At 43.4% G+C, this 15,399-nt stretch overlaps 1 protein-coding gene across 1 annotated transcript in view; it reads left to right on the plus strand.

The window, feature by feature from the left end:
- The window catches only part of HYDIN (HYDIN axonemal central pair apparatus protein), a 222,680-nt gene that overhangs the window by 147,685 nt on the left and 59,596 nt on the right, over positions 1-15,399 (plus strand). Inside the window, exons 43-49 of the mRNA XM_055000839.1 lie at positions 158-299; positions 2,605-2,773; positions 3,842-4,483; positions 6,692-6,907; positions 7,113-7,115; positions 7,932-8,125; positions 10,737-10,919. Coding sequence (XP_054856814.1) covers positions 158-299; positions 2,605-2,773; positions 3,842-4,483; positions 6,692-6,907; positions 7,113-7,115; positions 7,932-8,125; positions 10,737-10,919 — 1,549 coding nt within the window. The remainder of the gene's footprint in view (positions 1-157; positions 300-2,604; positions 2,774-3,841; positions 4,484-6,691; positions 6,908-7,112; positions 7,116-7,931; positions 8,126-10,736; positions 10,920-15,399) is intronic.

Genomic DNA, 15,399 nt, shown 5'->3' on the forward strand with positions numbered 1-15,399 from the left:
TCTTAAATGCTGCTAAGTTATTCCAGCTTCTCCCCAGATTTGCTTGTTTCTGCTTTATCTTTACAAGAATAATGACAGGGGCTAAGTGGCCTCTTGGATGCGGTCCAGGTCTTGTTTTCTTTTGCTATTCTGTCTTTCTCCTTGATTTTCTTGGAAGAACGGGAACAGCAGGAAGCACTTGCACGCGAGAAGGCTCGTCTCCAGGAGATGGATGAGGAGCAGTATGATGCCCTCACTGAGGAACAGAAAATCCAGTTTGATGGTGAACTGTTGCAGGCACTGAGGGAGCGGAAAAAGAGGTCAGTGTGTGTTCCTTGGGAGGCTTGGAGGGTGCTTCGGAAGGAGAGCTCTTCTGGCTTTGGATAGTGATTTTATAGCTGTCCTTAGAAATAGACCTGAATTGTACCACCACTGGCCACCATCTGACACTTGTCCAGAGTGAGGAACATCTGCCCCTTGGGTTTGTTGAACATGTAAATCGAACAGATATGCTTCACAGGTGACATTGGGGCTCTTGACTAATCAGTACTTCAAGAGAACTACTGAACTAACTTTTACTTTTTATCTGTATGCTACTTTTCTCTCCAGTGAGGGCCCAAATTGACTTACAGTATCATTCCCCCTCCCCTGTTTTTTCCTCGCAACAACAACCCTGTAAGGTAGAAGGTTAGGCTGAGGCTAGGCAGCTGGCCTAAGGTCACTGTGCTTCACTAAGGTCACTAAGCTTCAACACTGAGTGAGGATTCGAAACTTGGTGTCTCAGATCTTAGCCCAGCATTCCAAAAACTACACAGAACTGGCTCGCATTTAACCAACCCCAGACCCTGCAGCCCAAATTTAGTGAAGTTACCAAATCCCACCATTAGTGGATCTAGCTGCTGGATTTGATTGATCCCCCTATTTCAGAGGAGAAGCGAAATTAGTAGCCTTCACATCAAATCCAAAAAGGCAGGAAATGTCTCAGCACTGTCTGAGATCTTTGGGGGCCATTGGGGGTAACCAAGTATGCGAAGGAATCTTAAGGTCTCTCTGCACCCCTCCTTGCTGGGGTCTGTCACTCTTGTTCCTTTTTGTGCCACTAATTTAAGGGAAATGAAGAAGATAGCAGAGAGGGCCTGCTTTGGCCAGGAAGGGTACATGGAGTTAGGAGGCCATGAGAGAATCATGGGAACTGTAGCTCTTATGACGCCCCGCACCTGGGATATATTGCTACTGCACAGGAGTGTCTGAGACTTCTGAGAAATGTGTTTCCTTGTCAACTGGATGGGGTCTTCTCCTCTATGCAATTCCCCCAAGTCCTTCAGTAAGTAGCATGAGTGTGGAGGGTTACTAGGGTTCATCGTGTCTTCTGTGCAGTCCCACATTTGAACTGTGCATGCGCAGTTCTCATGTGAGCCTGCACAGAAGAACGCTCTATGAACAACAGTTACAGGTAGGTGCAACCCTGTATTCATCGTCATGACATCTATGCAGTCCCATATGGGAACTGTGCGTGCACAAGCCAGCTGCAGCTGGCTTGTGTATGCACAGTTGTTATGTAAGCCTGCACAGAAGAACACTCAATGAACAGGGCTTTTTTTCAGCTGGAACGTGGTGGAATGGAGTTCCAGCACCTCTTGAAAATGGTCACATGGCCGGTGGCCCCACCCCCTGATCTCCAGACAGAGGGGAGTTTAGATTGCCCTCCACGCGGAGGGCAATCTAAACTCCCCTCTGTCTGGAGATCAGGGGGCGGGGCCACCGGCCATGTGACCATTTTCGCCAAGGGAGATTCAAACTTTGAAAAACTGCCCCCTTGTTCCAGCTAACCCAAAGTGACATCATCGTGCGGTCCTAAGTTCCACCACTGAGTTCCACCACCTCTTTCCCAGAAAAAAAGCCCTGGATGCAACCCTGTTTTGCCAGGTTCCTATACCCTCCTCCTGGAGGAGGGGTGGGGGAACCTGACACTTAGCTCGTGCTTCCTGGAGTCTTCTTTTCTACCCGTGCTTGTGCTTTGTATGGGGCAAATTCAACCCATTTGGGGCCAAAATTGGCCCCAGCGAAGTGTGGGAGTATGCCCTCAGTTGGCGCCCTTGGCTGACACAATAATGTCACTTCAGGAAGTGACATCACATCCCACACGGAGCATGCCCAGTGTGCACTTTTCTGGTTTGTTTGTTGGTGGCATTGGGGGGTTTGCCACCTCTTGCCGATCACCAGGGATTGGCAGGCAATGGGGCAAACCCTGTGGCAGGCACCTGAGAAGCCTAAGGGTAACAGAACAGAATCTTAGTTAGCTTGGAGGTGGCAGGGTAGCTTCTCACCTTCTCTTAGGTGGGCAAAGGAGCCCAGCCAATGTTGCAGGGGGGGAAATGAATGAACTTCCAGATGTCCTACAGGCATTAGGATAGTTAACAAACGCATGGTAAGGTATGAGCTTTCATGAGTCACAGCTCCCTTCTTCTGACGACGGGAGCTGCGACTCACGAAAGCTCATCCCCTACCACAAATTTTGTTAGTCTTATAGGTGCTACTGGACTCTTGCTCTTTTCTACTGTGACAGACTAATACAGCTACCCATCTTCATCTAACTAAGGCATATTTTCCACGTGTGAATTGAAGGGAAATGGAAAAACTGGCTCGGGAGTTGGAGGAAAAGAAACTCCAGCAGGAACTGGAGCGTCTACGGGAGGAGGAGGAGATGAAGAAGAAGAGCAAGCGGTACAAGCGGGATGCAGGAAAGGAGAAGGAAGAATCCACAGGAAAGAAGGCCCAGCAAGGAAGCAAACAAGTAAGTCAGTGACTAGTGAGAGTCTGATGAGTGGCCTTCATGGGGCGCAAGCCAGCCAGGCAGCTGATTAAACCAGCAAAGTGGTCTTCCCTCAGAAGGATCAAGGCAGTCCAGATGGTGGGTTTCCTTCACCCAAAGCACCTGCCTAAGTGAGCAAGTTGTGGGAAAGTGATCCGTGCATCTTGGAATTAACAGGCTCTCCATCAAGCATCAGGTATTCTACTGACCTGGGGTTGCCAGTTTTTCCAAGGACGGGGAAGCAGCAGTGAGAAGGCATTAACCGTTTAAGGCTGTACCTCTAGTGTGCCTAGGGAAATCATAGGCATTTTTCTGCAAAAAATGGTCCAGGCAGATAGTGGGAGGGGTATTGCAAATCAGAGTGCAGTAGCCCTCCCACTGTCTGTGGGGACCATAAAGACTACTTCCTTTTCCCACACTTTGTATCTGACAAAGGGAATTTTGACCCTTGAATGCTCATGTTCTGGAAATCTAGTCGGTCTCTAAGGTGCAACTGGACTTGAATTTTGCTCTTCTATTGCAGGCCAACATAGCTACCCACCTGAAATAAGCTCTGTCTTGTATCTGATGAAGGGAGCTTCACTCTCAAAAACAAATACCCTGGAAATCTTGTTGGTCTTTAAGGTGCTCAAATCTTGCTGTTCTACAGTGCAGTCCTAAGGAGAGTTACACCAGTCTAAGCCCATTGAAATTAATGGGCTTGGACTGGAGTAACTCTGTTTAGGATTGCACTGCTACGGTAGGCAAACCAAGCTACCAACCTGAAATTGTCTAAAAGAATCATACTAGCATTCACCTGATGCTAGACAAGCTAGCTGGTTGTTTTAGGTTAGGAGAGGGTATTCTTTAGATGAGACTTTTATGTGCTTTCTACTACAAGGGCTGTAAGCCTACTTCAATAAAAAGCAAGTGTTATCCTTTCCTGATATATTTACCTCATGCATGTTTGCTATGTATGATCCCATGCTTTTCCTACCTGTGCAACTTTGCTTTAGTCATTAATAAATTTCCCCAGTACTCCCTACTTCTGCCTTGGATCTGTCATTCCAGAATGCCCCTGTTCCTGCTTTGAAATCAGACTACAAACTGAATGAAGGAGTAGAACGGAAAGTGTCTGCAAAGGAGCGTCCAGATGTGAATGTCAATGAGAAGGACGAGAAGAAAAAGAAGAGCAAGCAAGGGCAGAACGGGCCCCAAGGAGGTGCACCCCCTCTGGCTCAGGAAGAGGAAGAAACTGAGAAGGAAATGATGAGTGAGAGCGAGAAGACTTTGGCTCAGCGGTTCAAGCTCTATGAAGCCTCGCAGAAAGAGATTGCTCAGATCCTTCTGTTCTGGGATCGGGTTCAGAGCATCCAGCTGCAGCCCTCAGGCTCCGAGGAAAAGCAGGATGAAGTGGAAGACCAGCGGCAGGCGCCATCAGGCCGCAAGGGCCGGAAGGACAGGGAACGAGAGCGGCAGGAAAGACTGGAGAAGGAGCGAGCGGAGAGAGAACGTCTGGAAAAGGAGAAAGCAGAGAAGGAACGACTAGAGAAGCTGAAGGCCATGGAGGAAAACAGAATCGCAGGGCAGGAGGGAGAAGGTGAAGGAACAGACAGTGTTGGAATCCCGTGCTTAGAAATCCAGGTGCTGAGTTCTGAAGATTCGAGCGGCAAGAGGATACTAGAGAGTGGCAAGCTGCCAAATGTAGAACAGGTGAGGACGCTTTATTGTCTAGGGTGGGCTGGGGTCTGCCCACCGGGGGACAAGGGGATAATTTTAGCGGGAAGGTCAGTCTCTGCAGTCAGAGAGAACACAGGAATGGAATGTGGATTTTGGTAGACCTGGCAGAATCCTGAAGCTTAGGAAATGTTGGTTTTTTATAGAATGTTTGTTTAATTGTGTATTCGCAGTCCACCAAAGACTAAGATTTTAACCAGTTTATGTAGGCAAAAGAATTATTATCTAGAGTGGCTAAACCATCCAGACATCCTTTAGTGCCAAGGAAGTTTAGTAACATCTTTTCTTTATATTGTATTCTTAGAGAATAGTGTATCAAAATTATGACCAGGTGGAATATTTCTCCATGTAAACTTCGTAATATGCATCGTTTCATGCATCTACTGCAGCCTCTTATTGAACAGGAATAAGGAACTGAAGTAATTGTAGTTCAGGAGTAAGATAAAATTTAGATCTTTTATTATGACGTTTCTTACTTGCACTAAGTGTATTCTAGGAAAACGTAAGAAATGTGTTTGCTATGTGACCCTGCTGCATATATATTGTATGTAAAATATTAGAGATCTGATCTTATATCAAGTCTCCAAAAGTAGGAGCAAAGATCTTTGGATAGGCAACCATGTGCAAATTTACCTGTTTTATCCGAGTAATAATGTAGGTATGTATTTTATTTATACTCCGCCTTTTCTCCCTAATGGGGATCCAAAGTGGCTTACATTGTTCTTCTCTCGTTCATTTTATCCTCACAACAACCCTGTGAGGTAGGTTAGTCTGAGAGTGTGTGACTGGCCCAAGGTTACCCAGTGAGCTTCCATGGCAGAGCGGGGATTTGAATCTGGGTCTCATAGATCCAAGTCCAGCACTCTAACCACTACACCACACTGGTTGTCATAAAGGAGAGAGATTCAAAGCAGAGTTCTTTGTAGAAAGCTAGTATATTATTATTAATTACTAGAAACAACAGCCGTTGTGTGAAAAAAATACAACAGGCCCTAGAAAACTGATTCGGCGGACCCCCTCCCGGAGGCAAGCAGGCACCTCACAGCGGCTTCAAGGCCAGAGTCATCAGCAATGCGCCTGTGCAAGGATAAAAACTGAGTCATCGCCAATATGGCTTGCCTTTTATGTAGTAGGATAAAAATAAAAAGTACTTTCAACAGATGTTCTACCCCTATTCAGAGTGCTTTAATAATTGTATATTTACACTGGCATACTTGGGTCTTAAACACCTTACTTAATATAGATATGAAATTTTATTTGTTTCTAATATTCATATCCCTAACTAGCTCTTAGCTAGTTATAGCTTCTAAGACTTTTTTCTTTAGCTTAAGAATGCAGAAAGTAAATAAAACAATAAAACATAAAATTTAATCACAAAGCACCAGCTCAAAAAAACCCTAGCTTTCTTAAAACCAGCAGCAATTCTAAGAATTGTAAGTTAAAGTTATAAAGGCCTTTAATGGCATCAAAATATACAGCAAAGCAGGTATCAGTAATTCCAGTAGCATCTTTAAAAGATCAGCAGGTTGGTAAAAAATTCCCAGCAACAATAAAATATCAAGAGAGACTTGCAGGATAATGCTTGTCAACATGTCAAGAATGAAATGGCTTGAGGTCCCTCATGTCACGTGTAACAAAAGAGTTCTTGTTCCAAGCAAAGAAGCAAGTATAGATCCCTAAAAAAAGAATCCTTCCCTCAAAAGCCTTTGGTACCCCACACTCCCAGGCCTCAACTTGTCACCCAGTTTCTCATTGCTCTCTAAATAATTTGTGAAGAGGTATGCCAGTGCTCTGCCCTCCTGCATTCACTCCCTTTTCCCTAATAATGCCTCCCTTGCTAGTCTCATTTTCTTCCGTGTGTTTCATCACTTGGTTCCATTCACCCATCCTTGGATATTATGCTACATGCATCGGTAGAGTGATATTCCACAATGTGGGGCTGTAGCCCTAATATTCTTTTCTGAGACAGCATCAGTGTCTTACATTTCTGATTACTTCCTCAAATGATTTCATCAGCACCCCAAAATCGTGTCACATAGCACATGAGCATCTCACCCATCACAAAGCTTGTGTTTGCTCAGGGTCTTCCATAAGCGCAGACTCTGCTCCAAATGCCCCGCTGTTCCCAGACCATGGCCGCATCATCTCACTGAGGCATTCATGTGGCTTTCACTCTCGTTCTAGATCTTGAATAGCTTGGGACTGGGTCCTTCAGGGCCTCCCATTCCCCCGACTGCCTTTTTCTCTGTGATCCCATACCCGGAGAAACGACTGCCGCCTGCTCCAGGAGAAGCGCTCAAGCACTTTGTCTTCCTTGCGCTCGAAGACATAAACGTCTCTGAAGATGATAAGAAGGATGCTGAAGCCGAGACCCCAGCCAGTCTCCCCACAGCGAAGGTAGTGGGCCTTGTTTCTTTGTAGGCACACCACGGTTGAAAGAACCGGCATAAATAAATACCAATAAAAGTGTGCGATGGCACACATCAGAGACACTTTAGATTTTTATTTCACTTATAACTATCATAGTTATACACAGAACCAACCACGGCTAATGTTCTTTGACCACTTGTAAGGGATATAGATCCAGAGGAGTTAGCCATGTTAGTCTGTAGTAGCAAAATAAAAAAGAGTCCAGTAGCACCTTTAAGACTAACCAACTTTATTGTAGCATAAGCTTTCGAGAATCACAGTTCTCTTCGTCAGATGCATCTGGCGAAGAGAACTGTGATTCTCAAAAGCTTATGCTGCAGTAAAGTTGGTTAGTCTTAAAGGTGCTCCTGGACTCTTTTTGATTTTGTAAGGGATATGACGCTTTGTTTGGCTATGACATGGGGCAGGAGGTGCACCCTGGGCTGCTTTGCTTGTTTGCTTTATACCTTCAGATACTGTTTAGGTACCCTGAGTCAGATAAATGGTCCCAAGCAGTCCAGCACCCTGTTCTATACAGTGACCAACCAGTTGCCCTGGAGGTCCCACAAGCGCAGGGCCCAGAGGCCAAAACCTTCCCCTAATGGCGCCTTCTAGCACTGGTGGCCTGAGTTTTGCTGCCTCTGAACACGGAGGTTCCTTTAGTCACCATGGGTAGTAGTGATTTGTTGACCTGTCTTCCATGAACCTGGCTAATCCCCTTTTAAGGCCAGTCAGGAGGAACTAAAAATCAGGGCGGAAAAGATGCTGTTATTTAAGCTCAGGAAGTCTGGTTCTGTTGGGTGCCCTGCACCTAATACCATGACGTGAGCGTGCTGGAGAGGGGTGTCTCTGGCTGTAAGCTTGATGCAGTCATCACATACCTGCGCACACGTACACTGTTTGGTTTGACTTACCTCTGTGTGCGCTTTTGCTTCTGGTTCTACTGGATAACTAGTTCTGCCTTCTGGATTTCTTCCCATCTTTCTTATGTGTCTGTTTTCTTTCTGGATTTCAGGAGGAACAGATCACTCCAACTCGAGGCAGGTCCAAGAAGGAAAAAACGGAGCTAATCCGTGACCCATCAAAGGATAAAAAGGGCACAACCCGTAGCAGAAAGGGCGCTCATCCAAGCCCTAGCACATTGACTCCTCTGTCAGAACTAGATCAAGCTGGCCTAGCTGCAGAGCCTTCCGCTGAGAAGCTCCTCAAGTGAGATCGCAGGGAACGGGGCATGGGGCACGACTGCTGGCTGCAGGAGGACCTTGCAGTGCACATAGAAGCAGAGGCAGTTCATTCACTAGCCGGCCTTAGGCAATTGCTTTGGGCTTCAGTGGATGGGGACACCAGAGGCACTAAAAGCAGGCTGTCCTGTGGCACCCCTGGCCCCTGCTCCGTTGCTCAGGTTGCCAGGTTGGCCAGCAGCTGGGGGCTTGCCTGGGTTGTCAAACTGGTCAGCCAGTGGCTTGGGAAATGGTCTAGGGTTCCAGAAGGCCTTGGTCCAGCTCTGCCTAGAAGTATTCAAGAAACATTTAAATGAGTATGGCCAGCTGGTCTAGGGTTCCAGAAGGCCTTGGTCCAGCTCTGCCTAGAAGTATTCAAGAAACATTTAAATGAGTATGGCCAGCTGGTCTAGGGTTCTAGAAGGCCTTGGTCCAGCTCTGCCTAGAAGTATTCAAGAAACATTTAAATGAGTATGGCCAGCTGGTCTAGGGTTCTAGAAGGCCTTGGTCCAGCTCTGCCTAGAAGTATTCAAGAAACATTTAAATGAGTATGGCCAGCTGGTCTAGGGTTCCAGAAGGCCTTGGTCCAGCTCTGCCTAGAAGTATTCAAGAAACATTTAAATGAGTATGGCCAGCTGGTCTAGGGTTCCAGAAGGCCTTGGTCCAGCTCTGCCTAGAAGTATTCAAGAAACATTTAAATGAGTATGGCCAGCTGGTCTAGGGTTCTAGAAGGCCTTGGTCCAGCTCTGCCTAGAAGTATTCAAGAAACATTTAAATGAGTATGGCCAGCTGGTCTAGGGTTCCAGAAGGCCTTGGTCCAGCTCTGCCTAGAAGTATTCAAGAAACATTTAAATGAGTATGGCCAGCTGGTCTAGGGTTCCAGAAGGCCTTGGTCCAGCTCTGCCTAGAAGTATTCAAGAAACATTTAAATGAGTATGGCCAGCTGGTCTAGGGTTCCAGAAGGCCTTGGTCCAGCTCTGCCTAGAAGTATTCAAGAAACATTTAAATGAGTATGGCCAGCTGGTCTAGGGTTCCAGAAGGCCTTGGTCCAGCTCTGCCTAGAAGTATTCAAGAAACATTTAAATGAGTATGGCCAGCTGGTCTAGGGTTCCAGAAGGCCTTGGTCCAGCTCTGCCTAGAAGTATTCAAGAAACATTTAAATGAGTATGGCCAGCTGGTCTAGGGTTCCAGAAGGCCTTGGTCCAGCTCTGCCTAGAAGTATTCAAGAAACATTTAAATGAGTATGGCCAGCTGGTCTAGGGTTCTAGAAGGCCTTGGTCCAGCTCTGCCTAGAAGTATTCAAGAAACATTTAAATGAGTATGGCCAGCTGGTCTAGGGTTCTAGAAGGCCTTGGTCCAGCTCTGCCTAGAAGTATTCAAGAAACATTTAAATGAGTATGGCCAGCTGGTCTAGGGTTCCAGAAGGCCTTGGTCCAGCTCTGCCTAGAAGTATTCAAGAAACATTTAAATGAGTATGGCCAGCTGGTCTAGGGTTCCAGAAGGCCTTGGTCCAGCTCTGCCTAGAAGTATTCAAGAAACATTTAAATGAGTATGGCCAGCTGGTCTAGGGTTCCAGAAGGCCTTGGTCCAGCTCTGCCTAGAAGTATTCAAGAAACATTTAAATGAGTATGGCCAGCTGGTCTAGGGTTCCAGAAGGCCTTGGTCCAGCTCTGCCTAGAAGTATTCAAGAAACATTTAAATGAGTATGGCCAGCTGGTCTAGGGTTCTAGAAGGCCTTGGTCCAGCTCTGCCTAGAAGTATTCAAGAAACATTTAAATGAGTATGGCCAGCTGGTCTAGGGTTCCAGAAGGCCTTGGTCCAGCTCTGCCTAGAAGTATTCAAGAAACATTTAAATGAGTATGGCCAGCTGGTCTAGGGTTCCAGAAGGCCTTGGTCCAGCTCTGCCTAGAAGTATTCAAGAAACATTTAAATGAGTATGGCCAGCTGGTCTAGGGTTCCAGAAGGCCTTGGTCCAGCTCTGCCTAGAAGTATTCAAGAAACATTTAAATGAGTATGGCCAGCTGGTCTAGGGTTCCAGAAGGCCTTGGTCCAGCTCTGCCTAGAAGTATTCAAGAAACATTTAAATGAGTATGGCCAGCTGGTCTAGGGTTCCAGAAGGCCTTGGTCCAGCTCTGCCTAGAAGTATTCAAGAAACATTTAAATGAGTATGGCCAGCTGGTCTAGGGTTCCAGAAGGCCTTGGTCCAGCTCTGCCTAGAAGTATTCAAGAAACATTTAAATGAGTATGGCCAGCTGGTCTAAGGTTCCATAAGGCCTTGGTCCAGCTCTGCCTAGAAGTATTCAAGAAACATTTAAATGAGTATGGCCAGCTGGTCTAGGGTTCTAGAAGGCCTTGGTCTAGCTCTAAAAGTATTCTACAAACATTGAAATGAGTGTGGCTGTTCAGGAATGAAATGCTCCTTGAAACAAAAATTGTACTGAATCAGGCATGTACTGTAAGAATTTTCTCTGGCCGGTATGATGTGAACAGTGCGCATTGCTGCTTTGGCAGAGCAATTGTGGTATCTAAATGTATTTTACGTGCACACACACAAATGCACAGTGTTTTGAAATGAATTCTCTATGCTTCTCATTCTATAGGCTGACCTCCTTCCGTTGGACTGTCCCTGCCAATGGAGAGGTTTTGATGCGCATCCATTTCTCCTCCACAAAAACAGGACTGTTTGATCAAGTCCTAAACTTTGAGATCCAGGGAACACGGAGGCAGTATCAGGTTTACTGCAGGGGCGTCTGCACATATCCAACCATTTCCCAAGACCCCAGGTACGTGCTAGAGGACACAGCACAGGGCCATAGGAGCCTTCTGGAATGGGATCCATAGCCAGTTTAAAGGCATGTACTTGCTTCACAGTTTCCCATAAAGAGAAGTTTACATATAATATGCACAGGGCTATTCCCCAAGAGTGCAGCACTGAACAGACAGAGCACAAAAGGGATAACTCCAATCATCTAGTTTTGCCTCCTCCTAATGTGACAGCTTCTTATTTTTAAAATTTTTATTTTCATTCTATTTTCTTCTTTTCATGGATGTTATGAGCTGTTTGGGAAGCATTTTTAGCAAGGATGTGGATTTAAAATAAATAAATACATAATCTGTTTGGGTGCATTTGTCCTTAGCTATTCCATGAACCAATATGGTCTTTGTGAACTTTTTGAAGATAGCAAGAAAACATGTGGCCAACACCTAATTTATTTTATTTTATTTATATGGGCCTTGTTTATTTGCTTTTCTCTGCTTAGCTTACAAGGTCAACCACCCCAAACAAAACCAACCCCTGCCCATCAAATTCTAAAAAACACAAGTCACCTAGCAACAAATTTATGAGCCATCAGCAGACTAATCCACATGGTGGGAAGATAGGGCAGAGTAGATGATAAAAAGTTTTTCCAGCAAGGGAAACAGACAGATACTTGCTGGTAAGGTACATTGGTGGATATTGGAATGAGGCATAAAGGGAGGGAGGCAGGGAGGAAAAGGAAGAAAGAAATATCTTTAAAGGTACTCAAATGAATATAACAATTACTAGAGGCACAAGACAGGGTTGCCCTTTGTCTCCAATCTTGTTTGCGATAGCCCTGGAGCCCTTAGCCGAAGCAATAAGACTCAAACAAATTCAAGGAGTCCAAATTGGTAAATGTCAGTATAAAATGAGTCTCTTTGCAGATGACATGTTATATTTAATGCACCCTTCTAAATCTCTCCAACAACTACAAGACACTTTTGCTATGTTTGGGCAGTTAACAGGTCTTAAAATAAACCAATCAAAGTCACAAATCTTACCTCTAAATATCAATACCCAAGAAAAATGTTTACTCATGAATCAGTTTAAATATCAATGGTCTAAGGCCCATATTTAGGAACTCTTATCCCTGGCAACCTAGAGAAATAATTAAAATCAATCACTTTCAAAAAATCAAGGAGTTGAAAATGGATATAGATAAATGGAACAAATTAATTTAACATGGTTTGAGCAATACAATATAATTAAATCTTTTCTTCTACCAAAATTCCTCTTTCTTTTTAGGACTCTCCCTATCCAGATCCCAGTGAATCTATTAAGGCAATGGCAACTCATCTTAAATAGTTTTCTATGGCAACATAAACAGCCATGAATAGCATTTGCCAAGATCAAAAGGAAAAACAACAAGGAGGTTATAATTACCTTGATACTGAACTATATAATGCAGCAACAAGGCTCTCCAATGTGGTCCATATATTACAGAATAAAGTGAGCCCAGACTGGATAAACATGTTACAAACACATTTGCAATCCATTGACAATACAAGAAGCAGTTTGGACTAAAAATAAGGACCGACCCACAAATTGCAAAAACGTCACCTTTATTAGTAGCATTTTCAAAACATGGTATAAATATAGAAACAAATTAATCCCCAATCTATCTCATTACTCATTATTGACAGCACATGAAAATTATCCAGGTAAATATATAACAAACAAATTATCGGTTAATCTAAAGTTGATTGATATAGTTACAAATAATGGCCTAATCGAAAAGACAGAATTAGAAAACAAAATAGGAAAAATAATCCCATGGTATATTTACCTTCAGTTAAAGAATTTTACCAACCAAATTAAATTGAAAGATATAATGAAGCAACCCAAAATGAAATTTGAAGAATTACTCGGTGTAGTCAACCCTACACGTAAGGCCTTATAGCCAAAATATATAATATACTTATTCAATCCAATACAGCAAGCAATCTATCAATATATCAAAACTGGCAACAAAATTGTGAAATTAATTTGCCAACAAAAGATTGGGAAAAAATTGGGGTGTCAAAGATAAATAAATCTCAGGTCATAAATACCAGTTTACAAACATTCAAATTTATTCACTGCTGGTACCTTACTCCATTAAAATTGTCTAGGATAACATCAAACAGATCTCCACTATGCTGGAAAAACTGGTGAAAAAGGCTCTTATGCCCACTGTTGGTGGCAGTGTTCACATATAGAGGACTTTTGGAAAAAGATATTGCAACAGATCACAGTTATAACAAATTATGATATTCCATTAAAACCTGAGCTTATCTTTTTGGACTTGTGGCAAAACCTTAAAATACGACAAATAAGACAAGATTTGATGACATCACTTTTAGTTGCTGCTAAAACAACTATAGCATCTTGTTGGAAGTCATCGCACCCTCCCACCTTAACCATGTGGTTTAACAAAGTATGGCAACATACGGCCATGGAGCAAGTCACAGACAGAATACAACAGTTATCACATTATCCAAAAGCTACAAACTTTGCAGGAAAATGGCAACCTTTTATAGATTGTCTTTCTAATACAGACCCACAATCGGCAGCATCATCCTATCAAAAATACCTAATTTTGAATGTCTAAAATTGGAATAGAGCAATATGCAATAAGCTAAATGTAAACTTACTCTGTAGATTAAATTGCTCTTAACTCACTTTAAAAAATGTTTAGTAAGGATGTGAACCTTACTATTCCGCGGGGAGGGCGGAATATAAATACGATAAAATAAAATAATAAATAAATAAATAATAATAGCAAATTTATGTATGTAATATATTTTGAGTTTTGCATTAATTGTAATAATTATCTCATATATGATTTAAATTCATATATATCCTATTGTATATTGTTGAAACTTAATAAAAGTTTGGGGGAAAAAAAGTACTCAAATGAAGATTTTTCTGAATTTCAGAAAAAGATTCTTTTCTGAGGTACAGTTGCTTACCCCTGAAACTTTAAATTCCCTAAAGCAGGCAATGGCAAACGATCTCTGTTAGTCTCTTATTTATTTTATTTTATTTATAGTCACTCTCCCTGCAAGCAGGCTCAGAGTGGATTCACAACTTATAAATAAATATAATAAAAACATCTGATAAAACATTAGTAATAATTATATAAAACTGCCCTAAAATACTGCGCTAAAACATCTAAGGCATTCGCATTGCACCCCACGTCTCAAAACATTCTCAAGGTACACAGGGCAGGATGGCTAGGATTTCTTGCCATCAAAACCCCACCAGAGGTCGCCATAAGTTGACTGTGACTTGAGGGCATTCTCCATCGTCACCATTTGTTGAAATAACCCTGCACGAATGCAAAGAATGAACTTTGACCCTGACCAAGTGAATATCATGCCATTTCCTTATGCCCTTAGCAATATACGTGTTGACATGATTGACGTGTGGGACATGATTGCTCTCTTTAAATATTTGAAAGGCTGTCATTTGGAGGAGGGCAGGGAGCTGTTCTAGTTGGCAGCAGAGGGTAGGACGCGAAGCAATGGGCTAAAACTACATGCACAAAGGTACCGACTGGATATTAGGAAAAACTTTTTCACCGTCAGAGTAGTTCAAAAGTGGAATCAGCTGCCTAGGGAGGTGGTGAGCTCCCCCTCACTGGCAGTTTTCAAGAAGAGGCTGGATGAATACTTGTCAGAGATGCTTTAGGCTGATCCTGCACTGGGCAGGGGGTTGGACTAGATGGTCTGTATGGCCCCTTCCAACTCTATGATTCTATGATTCTATGATTCTATGACAATCAGTGTGCCTGTCAGGCTATGGATGACAGGATACAGCAGACAGATCTCTGGACCATTTTCAGTAAGACACCAGTACTTAGTCTTTTATTCAGAAATCAGATCATGTCCATATACAGGTCCATAGAACTACTTAGAAGCAAGGCAGACATCTAAGCAGCATGAGTAGAAGTTGACAGGAATGACATCATGTGAGAGAAACTTCTCTCTTACCATTCTAGTTTACGCCTTTCTCCCCCCTCCCAACTGTAAACAATACTTTGGCGCTTTCTTGGTGTGAGAACGTTTCACATATTTGTGATATCACGATGAGTTACTAGGAAGCAAGACACAACACTGTCTGGGAATGAGCACAAGGTCATAAACACTGGAAGCTGTTACAGTTCAACAGATGAACACCTGTGAAAGCCTGAGAATAGTTATGACACTAGCAAAGTGATATTGAGCTATAGCTAGATACACTGTGTTCAGCAGAATAGAATCAAAATTGGCATGGATGGGGCTCAGACATGACAGTGCCCTTCCATGCCTGTTTTTGCCATTAATTTGAAACATCAACAGTGTCTTTGGAATTAACCCTATAAATAAAGATCAAGACAATGTAATGGTAGAGGTGCAATAGGTGTCCTGTTTAGGAAGTAACATGCGTATAAGGCGAAATATGGGAATTCTGTTGTAATTCTTAACGTACATATTACAGTA

Source organism: Eublepharis macularius, chromosome 16 (assembly GCF_028583425.1).
Source record: "Eublepharis macularius isolate TG4126 chromosome 16, MPM_Emac_v1.0, whole genome shotgun sequence".
In the NCBI taxonomy this organism is placed as follows: domain Eukaryota; kingdom Metazoa; phylum Chordata; class Lepidosauria; order Squamata; family Eublepharidae; genus Eublepharis; species Eublepharis macularius.